The 25,884-nt window shown below is 44.2% G+C and overlaps 1 protein-coding gene across 5 annotated transcripts in view; it reads left to right on the top strand.

Annotated features, from left to right (window-relative positions):
- The first annotated feature begins 10,642 nt into the window (after positions 1 to 10,642).
- The window catches only part of LOC134354762 (P-selectin-like), a 146,378-nt gene continuing 131,136 nt past the window's right edge, over positions 10,643 to 25,884 (top strand). For 2 of the 5 annotated variants that reach the window (XM_063063984.1, XM_063063983.1), the window contains exons 1-4: positions 10,643 to 10,757; positions 12,263 to 12,467; positions 19,238 to 19,331; positions 22,240 to 22,626. In XM_063063984.1, coding sequence (XP_062920054.1) covers positions 12,459 to 12,467; positions 19,238 to 19,331; positions 22,240 to 22,626 — 490 coding nt within the window. In that variant the 5' untranslated portion in view covers positions 10,643 to 10,757; positions 12,263 to 12,458. The remainder of the gene's footprint in view (positions 10,758 to 12,262; positions 12,468 to 19,237; positions 19,332 to 22,239; positions 22,627 to 25,884) is intronic. The other 3 variants (XM_063063986.1, XM_063063985.1, XM_063063987.1) reach the window with 2 other exon arrangements.

Here is a 25,884-nt window from a genome sequence, read left to right as displayed (position 1 = left end):
AAGATAGGGCCTCAATTTAATATATTTTCCACAATGTAGCGTGCCCATAGTGTCAGTCTTGATTTTAAATTTTCTTATGTGGTAGCCATCATAATAGGTTTGAGGTAAAACTGTTAGACAAAAGAATGAGACAGATGTTAATTAAGAATTTCACAGTACTTCACATTATGTTCAGAGAAGAAGGGAAGCAAGATTTTTGGCAACAGTGATTTCATCAACATTGATATAATGTTGAGTAATCGAATTACCACATAATGTTGACCATTGCAAGATCACTTCATCAAATTAAAAACAGGGAAGTTAAATTAGCTGGGAGTAACACCAAGCTAATGTAGTCAAGCAGATATAGACAATGAAGGACGGAACAGAGAGATGGAGAGGAGAACGAAAGAGCTTTAGTCTCACCCTCAGGGAATTTTATTTACAATGTTATGGAAATACAGAGGAACACCAGTGCTTACACTCTGGCAAGAATAATGAATCAGACTGAAAACAGTGATAAACATTTAAGGTGAGGTTGGACACACTCACTATTGCATTTTCTGAAGCAATAGCTACTTCACTGATTTTCACACCCAAGAAAATGGACACATTTAAAGAGGAAAAATTAACATAACATGATTACAGAGTATGCATTTAGCCCTCTGGAAAAGAACCTAGAAATGCTGATTGTTCATTTCCATAGATGCTGCCTGACCTGCTGAGTCCCTCTAGCATTTTGTGTGTGTTGCTCTGGATTTCCAGCATCTGCAGAATCTCTTGTGTTCAATCTTTAGATTTGTCTTTTTGAAGATCACTACGTGACTACGTAGTTGCCAGCAGCAGAAGATTGCAAAAACCCTTGCAGAATATGAAAGGAGAAATATCTTTTAAGACAGTCCACAAGAATAGATTCTTTCCTCAAATCCATTTCATGTAGGATCCTTGTAGCAAATTGGAGTGGGATATCATTCCCTTGAAGGCTAACTCGATTACCAGGATGACATTTTTCTCCTTATTAATTTTTGGGAGCTTAGCATTACTCTGAAGGCCTACACTTTTTATATGTCAGAATAAACTTTATTCATTATGAAAAATATTTACAGGAACAAATCGTGCAATGCCTTTTCATTCTTACATTCGTAGTCAATGCTTTCAATTACATTCCTATACACCGACAGCACTGCTGCCACTCATGAGGCCCTTCGGAGTGGTATATTACTACAACAATTGAGGGGCTTCCTCACCCAACCCGGCCGCTCCCTCTTCAGTAGTGGAACTTCCCCATCAAGCCCTGGTGGTGGTCGCACCACGCTTCAGTGCATGCCTTATTGCGTACTCCTGCAGCCTGGAATGTGCCCGCTGACAACACTCCTCCGCAGACATCTCGATGCGATGGCAGACCGACAACCTTTAGGCAAACCAAAGGACGTCTTTTACTGAGTTGATTATCTGCCAGCAACCCTCAGGGCCGACTTTTAAAGCTCATCCCTAACTGTCCTTAAAAAGCTGGGAATAAACTACCTTCTTTGACTGCTTCTGGTGAAGTGATTCCACAGTTTTGTTGGAATCTGCAATTGACAGTGCTCCCATGAGTCTGAAATCCTTGGAGGTCATAGTGGAAAGATTCAAGGATTGGGGCATGGTAAGTAACTACAGTCCAGTTTGTATGTGCTACACACTACAATTCAATTCAACTTTAATCGTCATTCACCCATACTTGAATACAGCCAAATGGGAGAGTGTTACTTCAGGGCCAAGGCGATAAACGCAGTACTGACAGTCACACATACCATGTACAAGATAGTAAGATATAAAAGAATACAAACTCAAGCCATCCAACATCACAGAAATCTGTGTAGCAAACACCGGGGGGTGGGGGACAGGGGCACGGCAGCACTGACTCCAACTCGGACGCCGCGCCACACCGCCCCCTATGGAGCACTCCAGCTACGACACCTCTCTCATGGCAGCTGCAAACAGGCGAGACTGTGCCTTGAGGCCTAGTTCTCTCTACCACCGAGACCAAACAGCTCCATTGCTCTCAGCCCCTACTCTGCACCAATAAATTATTGAATTGAACTTGTGGCATACCACATTAACAGTGTCCAAAAGGATCTTGCAATCACAAGAAAAACAACCAACATGGTCACTGGCTATTTGACTGTGAGCCTCCTTCGACTCAGGCAGCAGCACGATGCACAGCTCCTTCATTTTCTCCTTCAACGAGCTACTCGCTGATGAGGTAGACCTGCAGTTCTTAATGTATAGCAGGATCTTACCATCATTAAAAATATGTTTAAATAGGATAATAGCACCCTTTGTTAACCCTGTAGAAGCCACTGCAACTGAACACACTGCTGTCTTACTGGAAGTCAGTTATTGCACACTGGCAAATGAAAGAATGAATGTTTAGCACGATTAATGAGATATCACTCAAGGAGATTGCTTTACTAACTGCACACCCTAGCAGAGTGCTAATTGTGATCAACAAGCACTGCTTAAATTTCACCCACCTCTTAACGAGGAAGTGTATTGGATGTGCAGGAGGTAAGACCATAAGACCATGAGACACAGGAGCAGAATTAGGCCATTCAGCCAATTGGGTTTGCTCCACCATTCAATCATGGCTGTCTGTGGCAATGAATTCCACAGGTTCACAACCTTATGGCTAAAGAATTCCTCCTTATCTTGGTTTGAAATGGACGCCCCTCTACTTTGAGGCTGTACCCTCCAGTCCTAGACTTTCCGTCAATAGGAAATATCTTCATCCACTCTTTCTAGGCCTTTCAACATTCAATAGGTTTCAATGAGATCCTCCCTCATTCTTCAAAGCTCCAGTGAGTACCAGGCCCAAAGCCAACAAAAGCTCCTTATACATTAAATATTTCATCCCTGGAATCATTCTTGTGAACCTCTGCTGGACCCTCTCCAATGCCAACACATCTTTTCTTACATTTTAATCCTCTTGGGATGAACGCTGACATAGCATTTTCCTTCCTTACCACTCACTCAGCCTGCACGTTAACTTTAGGGAATCCTGTACCTCTGATTTTTGAATTTTCTCCTTATTCAGCAAACAGTCTATACCTTTTTCCTCCTACCAAAGTGCATGACATACACATCCCTATACTATATTCCGTCTGCCACATTTTGCCTATTTTCCCAATCCGTTTAAGTCCTTTGCAAGCTCCCTGTTTCCTCAACACTACCTGTACCTCCAGCTATCTTTGTATTGTCTGCAAACGTGATCACAAAGCCGTCAATTCCGTCATCCAAATCATTGACATGTAACGTGAAAAGAAGCAGTCCTAACACCGACCCTGCGGAACACCACTAGTCACTGGCAGCCTACCAGAAAAGTTTCTCTTTATTCCCACTCTTTGTCTCCTTGCCAGTCATCTAATCTTCTATCCATACTAGTATACTTCCTGTAATACCATGGGCTCTTATCTCGTTAGAACATAGAACATAGAATAGTACAGCACAGTACAGGCCCTTCGGCCCACAATGTTGTGCCGACCCTCAAACCCTGCCTCCCATATAAGCCCCCACCTTAGATTCCTCCATATACCTGTCTAGTAGTCTCTTAAACTTCACTAGTGTATCTGCCTCCACCACTGACTCAGGCAGTGCATTCCACGCACCAACCACTCTCTGAGTAAAAAACCTTCCTCTAATATCCCCCTTGAACTTCCTACCCCTTAACTTAAAGCCATGTCCTCTTGTATTGAGCAGTGGTGCCCTGGGGAAGAGGCGCTGGCTATCCATTCTATCTATTCCTCTTATTATCTTGTACACCTCTATCATGTCTCCTCTCATCCTCCTTCTCTCCAAAGAATAAAGCCCTAGCTCCCTTAATCTCTGATCATAATGCATACTTTCTAAACCAGGCAGCATCCTGGTAAATCTCCTCTGTACCCTTTCCAATGTTTCCACATCCTTCCTACAGTGAGGTGACCAGAACTGGACACGGTACTCCAAGTGTGGCCTAACCAGAGTTTTATAGAGCTGCATCATTACATCGCGACTCTTAAACTCTATCCCTCGACCTATGAAAGCTAACACCCCATAAGCTTTCTTAACTACCCTATCCATCTGTGAGGTAACTTTCAGGGATCTGTGGACATGTACCCTGAGATCCCTCTGCTCCTCCACACTACCAAGTATCCTGCCATATACTTTGTACTCTGCCTTGGAGTTTGTCCTTCCAAAGTGTACCACCTCACACTTCTCCGGGTTGAACTCCATCTGCCACTTCTCAGCCCACTTCTGCATCCTATCAATGTCTCTCTGCAATCTTTCACAATCCCCTACACTGTCTACGACACTACCAACCTTTGTGTCATCTGCAAACTTGCCAACCCACCCTTCTACCCCCACATCCAGGTCGTTAATAAAAATCACAAAAAGTAGAGGTCCCAGAACAGATCCTTGTGGGACACCACTAGTCACAATCCTCCATTCTGAATGTACTCCCTCCACCACCACCCTCTGCCTTCTGCAGGCAAGCCAATTCTGAATCCACCTGGCCAAACTTCCCTGGATCCCATGCCTTCTAACTTTCTGAATAAGTCTACCGTGTGGAACCTTGTCAAATGCCTTACTAAAATCCATATAGATCACATCCACTGCACTACCCTCATCTATATGCCTGGTTACATCCTCAAAGAACTCTATCATGCTTATTAGACACGATCTGCCCTTCACAAAGCCATGCTGACTCTCCCTGATCAGACCATGATTCTCTAAATGCCTATAGATCCTATCTCTAAGATTCTTTTCCAATAGCTTTCCCACCACAGACTTAAGGCTCACTGGTCTATAATTACCCGGACTATCCCTACTACCTTTTTTGAACAAGGGAACAACATTCGCCTCCCTCCAATCCTCCGGTATCATTCCCGTGGACAACGAGGACATAAAGATCCTAGCCAAAGGCTCAGCAATCTCTTCTCTCGCCTCGTGGAGCAGCCTGGGGAATATTCCGTCAGGCCCCGGGGACTTGTCTGTCCTAATGTATTTTAACAACTCCAACACCTCCTCTCCCTTAATATCAACATGCTCCAGAACATTAACCTCACTCATATTGTCCTCACCATCATCAAGTTCCCTCTCATTGGTGAATACCGAAGAGAAGTACTCATTGAGGACCTCGCTCACTTCCACAGCCTCCAGACACATCTTCCCACCTTTATCTCTAATTGGTCCTACCTTCACTCCTGTCATCCTTTTTTCTTCACATAATTGAAGAATCCTTGGGGTTTTCCTTTACCCTACTCGCCAAGGCCTTCTCATGCCCCCTTCTTGCTGTTCTCAGCCCCTTCTTAAGCTCCTTTCTTGCTTCCCTATATTCCTCAATAGACCCATCTGATCCTTGCTTCCTAAACCTCATGTATGCTGCCTTCTTCCACCTGACTAGATTTTCCATCTCACTTGTCACCCATGGTTCCTTCACCCTACCATTCTTTATCTTCCTCACCGGGACAAATTTATCCCTAACATCCTGCAGGAGATCTCTAAACATCGACTACATGTCCATAGTACATTTCCCTGCAAAAACATCATCCCAATTCACACACGCAAGTTCTAGCCTTATAGCCTCATAATTTGCCTTTCCCCAATTAAAAATTTTCCTGTCCTCTCTGATTCTATCCTTTTCCATGATAATGCTAAAGGCCAGGGAGCGGTGGTCACTGTCCCCCAGATGCTCACCCACTGAGAGATCTGTGACCTGACCCGGTTCATTACCTAGTACTAGATCTAGTATGGCATTCTCCCTGGTCGGCCTGTCAACATACTGTGACAGGAATCCGTCCTGGACACACTTAACAAATTCTGCCCCATCTAAACCCTTGGAACTAATCAGGTGCCAATCAATATTAGGGAATTTAAAGTCACCCATGATAACAACCTTGTTATTTTTGCACCTTTCCAAAATCTGCCTCCCAATCTGCTCCTCTGTATCTCTGCTGCTACCAGGGGGCCTATAGAATACCCCCAGTAGAGTAACTGCTCCCTTCCTGTTCCTGACTTCCAACCATACTGACTCAAAAGAGGATCCTGCTATATTACCCACCCCTTCTGTAGCTGTAATAGTATCCCTGACCGGTAATGCCACCCCTCCTCCCCTTTTCCCGCCCTTTGTATCCCTTTTAAAGCACTGAAATCCAGCAATATTGAGAATCCATTCCTGCCCAGGTGCCAGCCAAGTCTCTGTAATGGCCACTACATCATAATTCCATGTATATATCCAAGCTCTCAGTTCATCACCTTTGTTCCTGATGCTTCTTGCATTGAGGTACACACATTTCAGCCCTTCTGCCTTACTACCTTTACACCATTTATTCTGCTTCTCTTTCCTCAAAGCCTCTCTATATGTTAGATCTGGCTTTACTCCATGCACTTCTTTCACTGCTCTATCACTCTGGGTCCCATCCCCCTTGAAAATTAGTTTAAACCCTCCCAAACCATGCTAGCAAACCTACCTGCAAGGATATTGCTCCCCCTCGAGTTCAGGTGCAACCCATCCAATCTGTACAGGTCCCACCTTCCCCAGAAGAGATCCCAATGATCTAAAAATCTAAAACCCTGCTCCCTGCGCCAACTCCTCAGCCACGCATTCAACTGCCATCTCCTCCAATTCTTACCATCTCTGTCACGTAGCACTGGCAGCAATCCTGAGAACGTCACCCTTGAGGTCCTGTTCTTCAGCCTTCTGCCTAATTCCTGAAGCTCACACTTCAGGACCTCATCCCTCTTCCTGCCTATGTCGTTGGTCCCAACATGTATCACGACTTCTGGTTGCTTTCCCTCTTGTACCAGGATGTCATGCACCCAGTCAGAGACATCCCGGACCCTGGCACCCAGGAGGCAACAAACCATGTGAGTGTCCTTCTCATGTCCACAAAATCTCCTGTCTGCTCCCCTGACTATAGAGTCTCCAATGACGACAGCTCTCCTCTTCTCCGTCCCACCCTTCTGCACCACAGGGTCAGACTCAGTGCCGGAGGCCCTGCCACCGTGGCTCACACCTGGTCGGTCGTCCCCGCCAACAGTATCCAGGATGGTAAACTTATTATTCAGGGGAATGGCTACAGGGGTGCTCTGCACTACCTGTCTGCTCACCTTCGCTTTCCCCTCTCTGACTGTCACCCAACAACCTGCTTCCGACAGCCTAGGTGTGACTACCTCCCTGTAGCTCTCATCTATGACTGCCTCATTCTCCCTTATGAGTCGAAGGTCATCCAGCTGCTGCTCCAGATTCCTTACACAGTCTTCCAGATCGCCCAGCCGTATGCACTTCTGGCGGATGTGACTCTGCGGGAGAGGGGCGTTCCCCCAAGACTGCCACATCTCACATGAGAGGCACATCACCGTCTCAGGGGACATTGTAAAAACTAACTGCGAGCTAGCTTGTCCTCTGCCTCTTCTTGTCGAAGCCTCTCGAGTCAAAGCCTCAAAGCTCCACTCCTTCACTGGCCCACTCATGCACTGGCCGCTTCCCACTGGTTAGGCAGCCTCATGTGCTGCAGCTGCACCTTGTCAAAACCTTCTGCAAATACAAGTAAACAACATCCACTGACTTTCCTTTGTCATGGTGGGGGTCATTTCATGAAAGTCAGTCTGCTGTAATTCTTGGAAGAATGGCATAACATGAGAAATAAGGCTCCAAGAGTTTCCAACCCAGCACTGGACTGGAGGGTTTGATGGAGCAAGTTGATAGGAGCAGGGGAAGTTACTATGAGATCTTGCAGACACAAGCATACAAGGCAATGGATTGAATCTCAATACCAGAAGCCGAGGCCCCAAAACAATGTACATGATGAGATAAGAACTTCAGGAACTTCCCACAATCAGTGCCAGTGAACTGTTAAAAAAACGCAAGGGGTCCATTTTCTATGAGTTCACCACAAATGTATCGGTTAGGGAAATTTCACAGAACGTTGTATTTAACAAATGAAATACACTCATTTTAAAATTATGATATGGACTGAATCAATCATACATTCACCACACCATTTCAAATGTCTGGCTTGCTTATTTATCACTTTCAGATGAACAAGAGTGGTAAGCCAATCTTCTCTTGCCACCAACAGTTAATAAGTGATTCTGTCATGTTACTTTTTTTTGACAGTGTTTCTATTGACTTCCATCTGATTTAGACATTAAAATCTTTCAAGAATCTTTCATCATCCTTTTTGGTGAAAATGCTTCAGGATATTCTCAATCAAACCTGCTCCAGCTGGACTTTAACTTCACATTCCAATCTTTATCATACAAACAAAGGATCTCAAATGCTCTTTCTCAAATATTTCAGTGTCAGCAGATTATAACCCCCATTTGTTGTATTTATGAATCATATTCTCAAGACAAATATCCTCCTTATATTTACTTGTCTTTCACCATCAGTACTTTCATTTGATTACTGGGATTTATTATGGTTTCTTTCTTACCCACACATTTTAATTACTTAATACACAGAAAGAAACATGTTATAGTTCTTACCAAAACATAAAACTCTAGTTTCTATTATAAAGGACAAAGTTGAATAGGCTTTACATGTTATTCCTTAGAGGTTCAAGTTCTGACTGTACATAAATTCAACAAAAGAAACAACATTCATCTGGGCCATGGTGCACCTGCACAATATATATCCCATATAGCATATAAACCAAAATACTGTACTATACTCTAAATAAGTTAGTAAAATATAACTCAAAATGCTTGTAGTAAGTGCAGCACAGGTAAATAGTAAACAGTAATTGGTGCAGTAAATAGATCGCTGTCCTGGTCACGAGACCTCAGTGATGGCTGGGTAGATGTTAGGTTCACAGCCTGAGGGAAAAAGCTGTTACACAGTTTGGCAGTGCTAGTCCTGATGCTCCTGTACCTTCTTCCTCATGGTAGTGGGGCAAAGAGATTGTGGAGTGGGTAGCAGGGATCCTCAACAATACTTTGCGCCCTTCGTTTGCAATGCCCCTGATAAATGTCACAAATAGCGGGGAGGGAGACTCCAGTGATTCGTTCAGAGGTGCTTACTGTTCGATACCTTGCAACTTCCAGAAAGCCAGACAGGACCCGCTCAGTGGTGCTCCTATAGAAAGTTTTTAGAATGAAAGCAGGGATGTTTGCATGTCTCAGTCTCCTCAGATAATGTAAATATTGTTGTGCCTTCTTGACTAGTGAAGGGGTCTTGTGGGTCCAGGTTAGATAGTCTGTTATGTGCTATACATAACAGGAACTTTGTGCTCTTCACCCTCTCCATGGCAGAGTCATTGATGTGCAATGGAGAGAGGTCAACCTGTGCCTTCCTGAAGTCCACAGTCATCTCCTTTGTCATGTAACGTTGAGACTCAGGTTCTTATTCTCACACTGTTTGACAAGCCTCTTTACCCCTCTCTGTATACCAACTCATCATTGTTGCTGGTGAGGCCAACCACTGTAGTATCATCAGTGAACTTGATGTGGCTTGAGCTAAATCTGGCAGTACAGTGGTGAGTCAGAAGTGTGAACAGCAGTGGTCTGAGCACACATTGGTGGGGGGCACCTGTGATGGAGTTTGAGATGTCACTACCAATTCCGACTGGCTTTGGTCTTCCCGTCAAGAAGCCTGAGATCCAGTTGCAGTCTTTGAGGTTGGAATCCAGGGCTTTGAGTCCCAGCAAATACAGTTTACCCACTAACTTCAGGGAAGATCATGTTAAACACCAAGCTGGTCGATGAACAACATCCTGGCGTACAAGGAAGTTTTCAAAGCTGAGGCTATGGCATCATCAGTGGACCATTTTGAGTGGTAGGCATACTGGAAAGGCTCCCATGTGGCTGGAAGGTTGGAGTTTATGTGATCCATTACCAGCCTCTCAAAGCGCTTCATGATTGTTGATACAAGAACATCTGCAAGTCAACTGTACCCCTTGGAGTACAGTTAAGTTAATCATCAAGAAATGGAAAGAACACGGCACAGCTGTAAATTGGCCTGGAGCAGGCTGTCCTCAAAAACTGAGTGACCAAGGGAACTAATGAGAGAGGCCTGTGACAACTCTGGAGGAGTTACAAGCTTCAGTGACTGAGATGGGAGAGATTGTGTGCTTCACCAGTCACAACTTTATGGGAGACTGGCAAAGAAAAAGACACTGCTGAAAAAACTCACATGAAATCTCAGCTAGAATTTGCCAGAAAGCATTTGGGAGACTCTGAAGTCAGCTGGAAGAAATTATCTTCTGATGAAACCAAGATTGAGCTTTTGGTCTATCAGATAAAACATTATGTTTGGTGTAAGCCAAACACTGAACTTCATCAAAAAACACACCATCCCTACCATGAAGCATGGTGGTGGCTGCATCATGCTGTGGGGATGCTTCACTGCAGCAGGCCCTGGAAGGCTCGTGAAGGTAGAGGGTAAAATGAATGCCGCAAAATACAGTTAAATCCTGGAGGAAAATCTGATGCAGTCTGCAAAAGAACTGTGACTTGGGAGAAGATTTGTTTTCCAGTAAGGCAATGACCCCAGGCATAAAGCCAAAGCTACACAGGAATGGCTTAAAATCAACAAATGTCTGGAGTGGCCAAGTCAGAGTCCAGACCTCGATCCAATTGAGACTTGAAAAGGGATGTTCACTCACAATCCCCATGCAATCTGACAAAGCCTGAGCAGTTCTGTAAAGAAGAATGGAGGAAAATTGCAGTGTCCACATGTGCAAAGCTGTTAGAGACCTATCCACACAGAATCAAGACTGTAATTGCTGCCAAAGGTGCATCTACTTGACTTGAAGGGGGTGAGTAATTATGCAATCAACTATATTGTGTTTAATAATTGTAATAAATTCAGACAAATTTGTAGACATTTGTTTCACTTTGCTATGAAAGGGTCATTTCTGTTGATCAGTATCAAAAAAGCCAAATTAAATCCATTGTGATTCCATGTTGTAACACAATAAAACATGAAAACTTCCAGGGGAGTGAATACTTTTTATAGGCAGTGTATGCTTTCTTTTCTGACTAAGTTTACGATATCTTTGGCCATCCAGGGTTCCCTTACTTCCCCATCCTTGTCCTAATGCCTTACCAGAACGTGCATTTCCTGAACTCTGAACAGCTGGTTCCTATCATCTCCCACATATATAGACTTGTCCAGAAGCAGCTGCTCCCAATCAACACTCCTTAGATTCTATCTATCCCATCGTAATTTACCTTTCCCCAATTTAGTAACTGGTTTAGTACAAGATCTGATTTTATCCTTACTCATAAGTATCTTAAAATGTAGTGAGTTGTCACTATTCCCACTGTCAGGCCTGTCACCTATCCTAGCCCATTTCCCAAACCCAGGTCCAGTATGTCCTCTCCTCTGGCTGGGCTGTCCAGATTTTACTTCAAGAAGCCCTTCTGGATGCACCAAAGCAATCCCGCCCCATCTAAGTCTCATGTATAAGGAAGCTCCAATCAATTTTGAAGAAGTTGAAGTCTCTCACTATTCACTTTTCCATAATCAGTGTCTGTTCCTACATCTCTTGGTGGCTATTGGGGAGCTCATAGTATAATCCCATCAGTATAATTGCACATTTCTTATTTCTGAGCTCCACCCAAATTGCCTGTGTGGATGACCCCGTCAGTGCGTCCACCCTGAGTACTGTTGTAACACTCTTGTCTTATCAGTAGTGCAACCCTTCCACCTCTTTTATCCGTCCCCCTCCCCATCACATCTGAAACAATGAAACTTAGCGATACTGAGCAGCCAGTCCTGTCCCTCATGAAGCCAAGTGTCTGTAATGGTACACTACATTAGTATAATATGAGATCTTCGAAATGTCAGCACACTGCACCTCTGTATGAGGTGCAATATGTTAACATCTCACATTATTATATTAAACCTACAGATTATTTTGCAAAATCATCAAAAATCATTTTTGTTTTGTATGTTCTAATCAGAATTTGCAAAGATATGGTTGCTGATAGCAACAGCTAGTAAATGGGGAGAAAGTAATGAGTCTTCTCCTTTGTTCTCTCTCCTTCCTTATCACAATCAAGTTTAATATCACTGACATATGTTGTGAAATTTGCTGTTTTGTGGCAGCAGTACAGCATAATCCATAAAAAGCTGTAAGTCAGAGTAAGAAATATATTTCTAAATGGTGGTTGGTTATCCTCCGATGAGGAGATACAGCCCCAGCACACCTCCTCTTCCTTTTGAAGCCAAAATAACTAAGAATAATTTAAAATAAGACACTGTCTTTGGAAAAATAATACAAGGATAGACAGTTATCAAATGGAAACTTCATTAAAGGAATTGTATAGTTTTCCGCATGCGCGAGGAGCTTCTCAGAAAAGCAGAAGTGGGCGAGTCCCAAATCAACAGTTCTTCAGGAAATCCACGCAGATGTTAAGCTTTATACTCCTGCTGTTGAAGAATTAACTGCAGAAGGTGGATAACCACGAAGCTGTGAGGACTGGAAACCACGCTCTTACAGATATACTATCTAATGAAAATGGTGAGTGAAGATTTTTTTGAAGTTTGGGAAAGTAAACTTGTGTAACGTTTGCCTGATGCAGTGTAATTCATCTGGGCTTTAGCAGACTGCTTGGAGGATGGACTGGTAGTGGTAGAGGGAGCACAGAATACAACAGTGAAACCACCAGCCAAAAGAACTGTAACCTCATTTATTTACATAAAGAAAAGGCCACAAGAAAATACACGAGGTTATTCTTGTTCTAGTGCTACATATGAAACAGTGTCAGTATTATTAACTATTCATGACCAGATATCAGAATCAGATTTAATATATCGGGCATGTGTTATTAAACTTATGGCAGCAGTACATTGCAATACATAATAATAAACCCTATAAATTACAATAAAAAGTATATAAAAGGAGAACATTAAATTCAATAAGTAGTTTAGAAAGAGAGGGAAAAATACTGAGGTCGTGTTCATGGATTCATTGTCCATTCAGAAATCTGAGAGTGGAGGGGAAGAAGCTGTTCCTGAATTGTTGAGTGTGTATCTTCAGGCTCCTGTACCAGCAACACTGAGAATAGGACATGACCTGGGTGCTGGGGGTCCTTAATGATGCTCGCCCCCTTTTTGAGGCATCGCCTTTTAAAAATGTCCTCAATGCTGGGGAGACTAGTGTTCATGATGAGCTGGCTGAGTTTCTGCTATGCACTATTCATTGCATTGAGCAAATGCTTGTACAAACGTATATATAGTACAGTAAATGTGTTAATCCATAAAGTGCAAAACCCTTGATTATCAATGCAATCAGTTGAGGATTATGGCTTTAGCCAAGTCATTTATCAAAAATACGAGAAGGAAAGGATCATCCATAGCCAGAAGCCGCAGAAGAGAAAGGGAAAAGAACTTTTAAAAAAGTACTGCAATGAAGATAGATACCCAATTCAGGTGGCAGCGGAGGAATTCCAGGGGTAGGGAATGGTGTGGGTGCAGACAGACCCAGCCCTGAGACACCAGGTAAGGTCATTTGATTCCAGACAATTGATCTATTGATCCCTACAAAATGTCTCTCCGGTGCCTCCTACTCCCTCTCCTCTCCCTTCTAACTTTTCCCAACCGTGAATTAGACAAATGCAGTGTAGGCAAAGTAGTCTGTACTTTGCAAAACTCTTAGACACATAGATATAGCAAGGGCTTATTCACAGTACTGTAGTAATTTTGTTTTTTTGCACTGTACTGCTGCCACAAAAAAAACAAACACATTTCATGATGTATGTGAGTGATGATGAACCTGATTCTGATATGGGTCTCTGTTGTGGACTGGGAGTGGGAAGAGGGCAATCATGCTTCAGGAAAGAGTTGAGAGAGGGGAGGGAGTGGGAAGCACCAGAGAGACATTCTGTCATGAACAATAAATCAATTGTTTAGAATCAGATGAAGTTGCTGGGTGTCTCGGGGCTGGCTGTGTCTGCACCCATGCCTCCTTCCACCCTGGCTCTCCTCTGCCATCTGTCCCTCACCCCTCATGCAGCGCCACTCCCAACGTTGTTTGTTTCTGCCAGGTTTACAAACTCATTCTCTGCTCCACATTGACAAATACAGTATTGTGAAAGAGAAGTTTCAAAGGGTAAAAAGTGACCACAGACCGTACAAAAAGTAGTGGACAATATAAAAGGGAATTGAAAGAACTCACAATTACGGGGAAAACTACGGGTGATCATTAACAAGGCATGAATTAATTTTTAGTTGGAATTCCACAGTGGGAGATGACCGCGGTGGCTTTGTTAAAGGATGTAAATCTCAGGTGTTTGAATTCTTCAACAAAGAAAGAGCCGATGAAATTAATTAAATAAAGGTGTTGTATACATGAAGTTCCAACATCTGTTGATAAAGTACCACATAATAAATATATTTGTCTACGTGGTCTCAAATGAATATTGGTAAACTGGATATTTAATTGGCAAAAAGAAGGCCTCGCAACATTTTAAGTGGAAGCTCCTTTCACTTGAGTGGTGCAGACAAGGAAGGGCCTATTTCATGTTCTAAGTCCATTACAACTGATATGCCTAGTATATTTATATATTTTTTTTGAATTTTCCAACTAAATTACCTCAATATTATAAGGTTTAACAGAATTCATGATCTTTGCACCTTTTCCACCATCACCTCTCCTTCGCTCACCATCCAGCAATGGCTCAAGAGACATAGCAATGATTTTCTGATTGGTTAAAATGGGGTTCACTTTGATTTAGGCTAGAGAATCAGGAGTATAATATTAAAAATACAAGACTTGGTAAATGATTAAATAGTTTAAGGGGCAGTAGGAAATCATTTTCATAAGTGCACTCTTATGGGCCAGAGGAGCAGGAGTACTTTCCTGGTTTCTCCCACAAATCAGCCCTCAAATGTTCTTTCCCCAACAGTCCAGCTGATTACAAATTTTGTCCCCGAACAAGCTCTCCTACTCATTAGCTTCTTTGTTGGTGGGTTGCCATTAGAGCGAGAGGTCATTTATTGGTGATGCAGTGCAAGGTTTGATAAGAACTCTGGTGTTTTCGGTGGGCTGAAATCAGCACGGGGCCAATGAAAAGGAATGAGATGTAAGTGGAGTGGCCACTGTGTGAGTGGATAGTGTTAGAGTGGCCAGGCTTTGGCTCAGTAGGCTTAAGTGTGTACAGGCTTGGGCAAGCGCAGGCGGAGGTTCTAAGTAATTAAGTTTCTAATAAGTTTTTGTTAATACATAGCTACTGCATTGAGAATGGGTCCATATTTTGTGGTATGTTCCTTTTGTGAGATGTAGGAACTTTGGGAGAGCTCCAGTTTCCCTGATAACTACATCTGTGTAAAGTGAATAGAGCTGCAGCTCCTTAGATTGTGTTAAGGAACTGGAGCTGCAGCTCAATGACCTTTGTCTCATATGGAAAAATGAGGTGGTGATAGATAGGAGCTACAGAGAAGCAGTCACCCCCTAAGCTGCAGAGGAAAGGGAATAGGCAGCCAGAGCAGAGTACACCTGTGGCTGTCCCCCTCAATAATAAGCCTACTGTTTTGGAAACTATTGTACGGGGGAAGGCCTATTAGGGGGAAGACACAGTGACCAGGTCTCTGGCACTGAGTCTGGCTCTGTGGCTCAGAAGGGAAGTGGGAAGAAGAGGAGGCAGTAGGGACAGGGGAATTCTATGGTTAGACGACCAGAAAGCAGATTCTGTGGATGTGAAAGGGACAGGGGAGCAAAATGAGAAAAGATTTATGAATACAGGACTGGAGGTATTACATTTGAATGCACACACGATATGGAATGAGATGGATGATATTGTAGTGCAGCTAGAAATTGGCAGGTATGACATAGTTGCTACTACTGTGTTGTGGCTGAAAGAAGGTCATATTTGGGAGCTTAAAATCCAAGGATACACATTGTATTGAAAGGACAGGCAGGTAAGCAGAGAGAGTGGGGTGTCTCTGGTTAAAAAATGAAATCAAATCCTTAGAAAGGTGACAGAGTAGCAGAAGATGTAGAATCGTTGTGGGTAGAGTTAAAAAACTGCAAGGGTAAAAGGATCTTGATGGGAGTTTTATACAGGCCTCTGAGCAGTAGCCAGGATCTGGGCTACAAATTACAATGGGAGTTAGAAAAGCCATGTAAAAAAAGGCAATGTTGCCATAGTCATTGGGGATTTCGATATGCAGGTTGATTGGGAAAATCCTGTTGGTGCAAGATCCCAAGAGAGGGAATTTGTAGAATGTCTATGAGATGGCCACACGGGGAATGACAATTATGGATTGGGTATTATGTAGCTACACAGATTTGATTAGGGAGCTTAAGGTAAAGGAACACTTAGGAGGCAGTAATCATAATCTGATAGAAGTCACACTGCAGTTTGAGGAAAGAGAATCTAAAATTGGATGTATCAGTATTAAAGTGGAGTAAAGGGAATTGCAGAGGCATGTGGTAGAAGGTGGTCATAGTTGATTGGAAGGGGACACTAGCAGGGATGATGGCAGAACAACAATGGCCACCTTCCGAATTCTGGGGTAAATTCGGAAAGTGCAGGAAAGGTGCATCCCAAAGATGAAGAAGTATTCTAACGGGTGGTTGAAGTAACCGTGGCTGACAAGGGAAGTCAAAGATAGCTGTGACCCTCTTACCAGAGCTTGTATACGGACTTGACTAGTTAGCTAACTCTGGTAACAGCCACGTGACTCACCAATGAGAAGGCCACCTTTTATAAGCAATATATGTCTAAGGTTGGTGTGATTTGGGGTTCAACCAAACAGGAACATTGTGATGGTCCAATTAAAGAAACCTCGATTTGAGCAAATGCTGTGTAAATACTGCCCATACACAGTTATCAGTAGCCCAGAAATGACAGATCATACACCAACATAAAATTATAAAGGAAGTATATTTACCAAGTTTTCACCTTTAATTAACAGCTACAGAAAAAGAAAATAAAAATAAAAGGGTCCATTACAGTTAAACCAGCTCAATGCGCATATAACATTGGAGCTCATACTGGGGTTGTCGGGGGTGTATCTCTTTACTCACATGCTGGGCCCATGACTGCATGAAAGAACCTGCCACATTCCAAACTCCCCTCAAAGACCATCTCAAATAAATTGACTTTCTCAGGAGTATTGACCTTTTCTTCTTGGAGCCACAAAGCACTTCTTGCAATGAGAACTCTCCTTCCAACGGCATTCTGCAGCATCTTCCCTTGTGCCCTACTCCGCAGTTCCTGCCAAAAGACCCTAAACGAGACTACTGTCCTTCGGAATCCTCTTCCCACAGCTCTCTAGAACCTTCTCTCACATCCTGCCATCCTGATTGGCTGACTCACATTCCTCAGTTGGACAGCATGGGTCCTTATCTTAGCCAAGGCCAAAACACCCTTTCCAGCAAGGCACACTGCTTTTACAGAAAACTGCTGATATAAACTATCTCACAGCATAGCAGTAGACATTTTAACCAGGACATTACACAACATAAAGGCAAAAGAGAAGGCATATAATATTGAGGATTGGGATGCTTTTAAAAACAAACAGAAGGCAACAACTTCAGGAGGACTTAGGCAGATTGGGGGAATAGCAAAGAAGTGGCAGATGCAATATAATGAAGGGAAGTGCATGGCCATCCACTTTGGCAGAAGGAATAAAGGAGTGGGCTAGTTTCTAAATAGGGAGAAAATTTAAAAATCTAGAGGTGTAAAGGGACTTAGAAGTCCTCATGCAGGATTCCCTAAAGGTTAACTTCCAGGTTGAATTAGTGGAAAGGAAGACAAATGTTAGTATTCATTTGAGAGGAATAAAATACGAAAGCAAGGATGTAATGCTGAGGCTTTATAAGGCATTAGCCAGACCAGGCTTGGAGGACTGTCAGCAGATTTGGGCCCGTTATCTGAGGAGGATGTGCTGGGATTGGAGAGGGTCCAGAGGAGGTTCAAGAGAATGATCCCAAGAATGAAAGGCTTAACATATGAGGAACATTTAATGGCTCTAGGCATGTATCCACTGGAGTTTAGAAGAATGAGGATGAATCTCATTGAAATGTATCAAATATTTAAAGGTTTAGTACATATAGTAAATGTTGAGAGTATGTTTCCGATACTGGGGGAGACTAAGATCAGTGGACACATTCTCAAAATTGAGAAATGTCCATTTAGGACAGAGATAAGAAAAAATTCTTTAGCCAGAGGTTGGTGAATCTGTGGAATTAATTGTCACAAACAGCTGTGCAGGCCAAGTCATTGGGTCTATTTAAGGCAGATGTTGACAGGTTGGTGATTAATCAGGTCTTCGAAGGGTTACAGGTAGAAGGCAGAAGAATGGGGTGGAGAGGGGGTTAATAAATCATCCATGATGGAATGGTGATGCAAACCTGATGGGCTGAATGGCCTAAATCTACTCCTGTGTCCTGTGGTCTTGTGGCCTTTGTACGACCTCTCACCATATCGACCACCAGCTTCCTCAGCCTGCATGCGACATTGCTGCAGAGCTGTTTGTATAATCTTTAGGAAAACTTGTAATAAACGGATACATTTGGAGTGCTAAAGTTGTTCATTTCCAAGGTCAAATTCGTAATCCAGAAACCAAACAGGAAACAAAACTCAGATGATAAATTTCCATGGAAGTTGTGGGCATGTACAAAATTCATAATGATTACAACATATTATGAAACCGATGCACAATTATCCAAAACATATTTTCTACTAGTCCACCCAGCACTTTTGGAGGAAATACTTATTCCAAATTAAAGGAAGGAATTCATGCTCTCTGCTAAAGAAGTATAGAAAGGAAACATTAAACAAAAAGCAAACTGAGGATATTTTTGTATGTATTTGCAATCATTGCAACCATAGAAAACATTATGTTCATTTCAACTTCATAGAAAGATGTAAATACTCTACTATTTTAATACTCATCAAACAAAGATGTAAATTATTTCTGGTTTTCGCATTTGTAGGTTGGGAGCGGGTCTGTCGGGTGGAAATAAAGTCAGCTTTGGCTCTGATACTCTCCTGTTCCTCAACAGATTGCTATGTCTATGAGGAAAGCTGACTTGAGGAAGGAAATGAATATTTATTATCGCAATCATACAATAATATCCAAGAATAAGATTTGGCCAAAAATGATATCACAACACATAAAAGTACCAAACAGCACAATTCAGTATTTTACTTGTATATAAGCTAATGGCTGAGGTTGTTATTCTTTCATTTTGTACGCAGGATATGCACGTCAGTGAGACTTTAGGAATTTTATTTTAAATCTATTCTTCAAATTTTTGCTTGATCTATTCTTCACATGCAGGTATCCCGTGGTAGTGTGAACCATCCATACATGCAATATCCACAGATACAAGATAAGATATTTCGATTCTTGACATTAACTGTGATTATCTATGGTAAGATTCTGTTGATTATTTGACTGATCTGTTACTTGGTGATATTGCAAGGACTGTTTTTCTGTTTTAATAAATAATTTGAAAAAAACATCGTCTTTGAAAAGACATCAGCTTGGATTACATTCCATTTTTCCCTCCGACAACTCCACATCCACCACCACCTCCCCAACCAAATTTCTCACCCCAGGGGCGAAAGATTGGACCAGGGATTCTCATTCAGTCATTTGACAGTCCATTTTTTTCTTCCCTTTTTGCCAAAATGTCAGTGTTTTTGCTTTATATAAATTTTCCTTCATCTCTTAAAAAGAACTGTCCCTGTCCCACAGAACTAGTCATTTGATCTGTGCACCAAATGTATGAGGAAAAGAATCTGAAAACTGAATTTTCTTCAGAAGCAAATTACTTTTATTAATGCTATTTCACAAATTTAAGTAAACTGTCCTCCAGAAGGCACTATGCCAGAACACTTCAAACCACTTTTCCTGAGTTGCCCTGAGTTTGGAACTAGGATGCTTGTTTGCTTTGCAGTCAAGAGCAGTAGCACATGGATTAAAAAAAACCTTGAAATTCATTCCATGATCAGTTGTGTTAAAGGCGCCATGGTCCCAAAATATCAGTCGTGTATTAAGCATTGTCTTGGAAGCTTGAGAACTGAATTTCACTACTAGGGAAAAAGTGCTATTGCTGCTATCTGGAGATGAGTGTCCAGGAAATGGCCCAAGGAAGACAGGCTTGGGGATGGAAATAAAAATGAACTAGTATCTCGTCACAAGGCTGAACCCATCATACACGTTGAATTTGTGCAGGAAAGTGAGGAGGAATTTGTAGGACGTCAGCAAACAGAAACAGGAGAGAGGTTTTAGAGTAAAATGAAGAGGCTGCAGAGTAAAGCTTTTCAATAAACCTTTGACAGTGAAAGACCACACACCTGATGTTGTGCTTGCTGAATGATTTTTTTTTTCCATTTGACACTATTGTTATTGCCTGGTTGACCTGAGTTAAACAGGTTATAAAAACACATTATTAGTTTATATTACATAACTTAGAATAGAGTTTTGGTAATGTAGCGGTTGAAAGAAGCCCTTCATCAAAGATTAAATTAAACAAGACTGTATACTCCTCACAGCTGTATGACGTGTGCACCTTGTGTCAGCTCTGCAAAATCCTCCAAATTCACCAGAATGATAAACAAATAAACAACAGTGTCTTCCCCCAGGCTGACATCCTGAGCACTTGTACTCAATTGGTTTTCTTGGGCAGGGCATGCCACTCGTATGCCTGACACAAGAAATGTGAAACTGCCATTCTATTTTGAGCTCTGTCATGGGAAGGGATAGCCAGGGAGGGGATCTACTCCAAGTTCACCACTCACCCTTGGCAGTCTTTGGTCCATGACAACTCAGAGCAGAGAGAGTGGCTGGTATTAAGAGTCTGTGCATTGGAACACTCAGAAGACCAGTGCAAAAACGTAATGAGCATCTCACCTGTCCAGGCACCTTCTGTAAAAGAGTCAGAAGACTCTTTATTGCATGATCTTAGAACCCATAAAATTGGAATTGCCTAACGCTTGGTCAGTCCTGACTACCCTGCCTGTTGATAATGCTGCTGGAAGATAAAATTATTTCACCCTTGGCAGCACAAATTTCAATTACTCCTGGAACTGATAAGTGCTTCAAAAGTAATTACAGGTTTCATTGCACTTTTCAATAGTGATAGAATGCAAATATCTTAGAATGCTGTAAGAATGATCTGCTTTTTTTTGCAGTTTAGATAGGCATTGCTGGCAAAGTCAATACGTTGATAGAAATATAACTTTGGATATTGAAGCAAAATTGAATATTGACTCAGCAGGTCAGGCAGCATCTATGGAAGTGAATCGGCAATTGGCATTTCGGGCTGAGCAGGAAGGGGAAGATTCCAGAATAAAAAGGTGGGGGATGGGATGGAGGCTAGCTGGAGGGTGATTGGTGAAGCCAGATGGGTGGGAAAGGTCAAGGGCTGGAGAAGAAGTAATCTGATAGAAGAGGAGAATGGACCGTGGAGAATGGAGGGGACACAGGGAGAAGGAAGAGGCAGGTTAGAAGAGGTAAGAGGCCAGAGTGGGAATTGAAGCAAGTGGGGGGGGGGGGTGGAATTTATTGACCGTAAGGAGAAATCAATATGGGAAGGAAATATCTATTGTGTGCTTTTTTGAAGATCTTCAATAGCAAGACAAATAGATGAGGTATATAGAATTACCAACTAATTATTCTCAAGATGACAGTGAGCCATGTTCTTGAACTACTGAAGACATTCAGATGAAGATATACCCCCAATGCTGTTGGTGTAGCATTCTGCAATTTAGAATCAAGCTTATACACCATCGAAGTTTTCATGATAAAGTGCACAGGACCTAATTTTCTTTGTGAGGAAAGAAAAGAAAATAGTGAAAGGGAGTGGGAAAGAAATATAGGTAGGTAAGGGAGGAGATGATGGATAGAGAGAAGATGCAACTGGATGAGTGACTGAAGAATGACTGTAAATTAAACAAAGTTCTAGTTTTCAAACAAAGGAATTGGATCCGGATCTTTGCTCTAGACTCTGTGTCCCTCTCTCCCTCGCCCAATTTTTCATCTCTCTTTTTCATCCACATGAGGGAGCATACCAGGCTGGCTGAATGTATCCTTAAAGGATGTCACAGAACATGAAAAAGAAATCTGTTTGATTAATTAGTCTATGCTTGTGCTAATCAGGCTTAATAATAGCAACCAATTGACAGCTGTGGTTGCAATTAATACTCAAGGCTTAATTGTACACCCAATCCTAATACTTGCTTCTGGGAGGAATAAATTCATTAATCATATTTACCTTTCTCTTTAACCCATCAGCAACAGATTAAAAATGTTGGTACAATGTTCTTGGTTTACAGAGGTTCTGATGTTAGGAGGTGCACATGGCTGGTTATACCATTACTCCGATAAAAACATGATTTGGGCTACGGCAAGGGCTTACTGTCGGAGAAGATACACGGACATGGTGGCAATACAGAATAAGGAGGAAATTGATTTCCTGGTAAACCATTTGTCAAGTACGAGGGGTCACGTCTGGATTGGTTTGAGGAAGCGCAACAACACCTGGACCTGGATTGGAACACGTCGCAAATTGGAGGATATAGGCGAGAACTGGGCTCGTGGTGAACCCAACAATGGAAAGGCTAATGAAGACTGTGTGGAAATGTACATCAATGTGGGAGAAAATTCAGGAAAGTGGAATGATGAGCCTTGCAAGAAAAGGAAGAGGCCACTGTGTTACCAAGGTAACTAAACAACACTAGATCATCATATAAAAAATAGATAGGTACATGGAGCTTAGAAAAATACATGGCTATCTGTGAGCGAAATTCTAGGTGTTGTCCAGAAAAGGTTACACAGTCGGCCCAACATTGTGGGCTGAACAGCCTGTAATGTGCTGCAGATTTCTATGATTCTATGATGTGTGGGGGTGAAGGATAGATGGGAACAGTGGGAGTCTGAGGGTGAAGGGTGGATGGGAACAGTGGGAGTGTGGGGGTGAAGGGTGGATGGGAACAGTGGGAGTGTGGGGGTGAAGGGTGGATGGGAACAGTGGGAGTGTGGGGGTGAAGGGCAGATGGGAACAGTGGGAGTGTGGGGGTGAAGGGCAGATGGGAACAGTGGGAGTGTGGGGGTGAAGGGTAGATGGGAACAGTGGGAGTGTGGGGGTGAAGGATAGATGGGAACAGTGGTAGTGTGGGGGTGAAGGGCAGACGGGAACAGTGGGAGTGTGCGGGTGAAGGGTAGATGGGAACAGTGGGAGTGTGGGGCTGAAGGGTAGATGGGAACAGTGGGAGTGTGGGGGTGAAGGGCAGATGGGAACAGTGGGAGTGTGGGGGTGAAGGGCAGATGGGAACAGTGGGAGTGTGACGGTGAAGGGCAGATGGGAACAGTGGGAGTGTGAGGGTGAAGGGCAGATGGGAACAGTGGGAGTGTGAGGGTGAAGGGTAGATGGGAACAGTGGGAATGTGAGGGTGAAGGGCAGATGGGAACAGTGGGAGTGTGAGGGTGAAGGGCAGATGGGAGCAGTGGGAGTGTGAGGGTGAAGGGCAGATGGGAGCAGTGGGAGTGTGAGGGTGAAGGGCAGATGGGAACAGTGGGAGTGTGAAGGTGAAGGGTAGATGGGAACAGTGGGAGTGTGAGGGTGAAGGGTAGATGGGAACAGTGGGAGTGTGGGGGTGAACGGCAGATGGGAACAGTGGGAGTGTGAGGGTGAAGGGTAGATGGGAACAGTGGGAGTGTGGGGGTGAAGGGTAGATGGGAACAGTGGGAGTGTGGGGGTGAAGGGCAGATGGGAACAGTGGGAGTGTGAGGGTGAAGGGCAGATGGGAACAGTGGGAGTGTGAGGGTGAAGGGCAGATGGGAACAGTGGGAGTGTGAGGGTGAAGGGCAGATGGGAACAGTGGGAGTGTGAGGGTGAAGGGTAGATGGGAACAGTGGGAGTGTGAGGGTGAAGGGCAGATGGGAACAGTGGGAGTGTGAGGGTGAAGGGCAGATGGGAACAGTGGGAGTGTGAGGGTGAAGGGCAGATGGGAACAGTGGGAGTGTGTGGGTGAAGGGCAGATGGGAACAGTAGGAGTGTCAGGGTTACGGGCTGAGGGGAACAGTGGGAGTGTGGGGGTGAAGGATAAATGGGAACAGTGGGAGTATAAGGGTGAAGGGTCGATGGGAACAGTGGGAGTGTGTGGGTGAAGGGCAGATGGGAACAGTGGGAGTGTGAGGGTGAAGGGTAGATGGGAACAGTGGGAGTGTGGGTGTGAAGGGCAGATGGGAACAGTGGGAGTGTGTGGATGAAGAGCAGATAGGAACAGTGGGAGTGAGGGGGTTACGGGCCGATGGGAACAGTGGGAGTGTGCGGGTGAAGGGCAGATGGGAACAGTAGGAGTGTCAGGGTTACGGGCTGAGGGGAACAGTGGGAGTGTGAGGGTGAAGGGCAGATGGGAACAGTGGGAGTGTGAGGGTGAAGGACAGATGGGAACAGTGGGAGTGTGAGGGTGAAGGGTAGATGGGAACAGTGGGAGTGTGAGGGTGAATGGTAGATGGGAACAGTGGGAGTGTGGGGGTGAAGGGTAGATGGGAACAGTGGGAGTGTGAGGGTGAAGGGCAGATGGGAACAGTGGGAGTGTGAGGGTGAAGGGCAGATGGGAACAGTGGGAGTGTGAGGGTGAAGGGCAGATGGGAACAGTGGGAGTGTGAGGGTGAAGGGTAGATGGGAACAGTGGGAGTGTGAGGGTGAAGGGTAGATGGGAACAGTGGGAGTGTGAGGGTGAAGGGCAGATGGGAACAGTGGGAGTGTGGGGGTGAAGGGTAGATGGGAACAGTGGGAGTGTGAGGGTGAAGGGTAGATGGGAACAGTGGGAGTGTGAGGGTGAATGGTAGATGGGAACAGTGGGAGTGTGGGTGTGAAGGGCAGATGGGAACAGTGGGAGTGTGCGGGTGAAGGGCAGATGGGAACAGTGGGAGTGTGAGGGTGAAGGGCAGATGGGAACAGTGGGAGTGTGAGGGTGAAGGGCAGATGGGAACAGTGGGAGTGTGGGGGTGAAGGGCAGATGGGAACAGTGGGAGTGTGGGGGTGAAGGGTAGATGGGAACAGTGGGAGTGTGAGGGTGAAGGGTGGATGGGAACAGTGGGAGTGTGAGGGTGAAGGGTAGATGGGAACAGTGGGAGTGTGGGGGTGAAGGGTAGATGGGAACAGTGGGAGTGTGGGGGTGAAGGGCAGATGGGAACAGTGGGAGTGTGAGGGTGAAGGGTAGATGGGAACAGTGGGAGTGTGGGGGTGAAGGGCAGATGGGAACAGTGGGAGTGTGGGGGTGAAGGGCAGATGGGAACAGTGGGAGTGTGAGGGTGAAGGGTAGATGGGAACAGTGGGAGTGTGCGGGTGAAGGGCAGATGGGAACAGTGGGAGTGTGAGGGTGAAGGGTAGATGGGAACAGTGGGAGTGTGAGGGTGAAGGGTAGATGGGAACAGTGGGAGTGTGAGGGTGAAGGGCAGATGGGAACAGTGGGAGTGTGAGGGTGAAGGGCAGATGGGAACAGTGGGAGTGTGAGGGTGAAGGGCAGATGGGAACAGTGGGAGTGTGTGGGTGAAGGGTAGATGGGAAAAGTGGGAGTGTGAGGGTGAAGGGCAGATGGGAACAGTGGGAGTGTGAGGGTGAAGGGCAGATGGGAACAGTGGGAGTGTGAGGGTGAAGGGCAGATGGGAACAGTGGGAGTGTGAGGGTGAAGGGCAGATGGGAACAGTGGGAGTGTGAGGGTGAAGGGCAGATGGGAACAGTGGGAGTGTGAGGGTGAAGGGTAGATGGGAACAGTGGGAGTGTGAGGGTGAATGGTAGATGGGAACAGTGGGAGTGTGAGGGTGAAGGGCAGATGGGAACAGTGGGAGTGTGAGGGTGAAGGGCAGATGGGAACAGTGGGAGTGTGAGGGTGAAGGGTAGATGGGAACAGTGGGAGTGTGAGGGTGAATGGTAGATGGGAACAGTGGGAGTGTGAGGGTGAAGGGCAGAT

Source organism: Mobula hypostoma, chromosome 12 (genome assembly GCF_963921235.1).
Source record: "Mobula hypostoma chromosome 12, sMobHyp1.1, whole genome shotgun sequence".
Taxonomy (NCBI): Eukaryota; Metazoa; Chordata; class Chondrichthyes; order Myliobatiformes; family Myliobatidae; genus Mobula; species Mobula hypostoma.
This window is presented reverse-complemented; position numbering and strand designations above follow the sequence as displayed.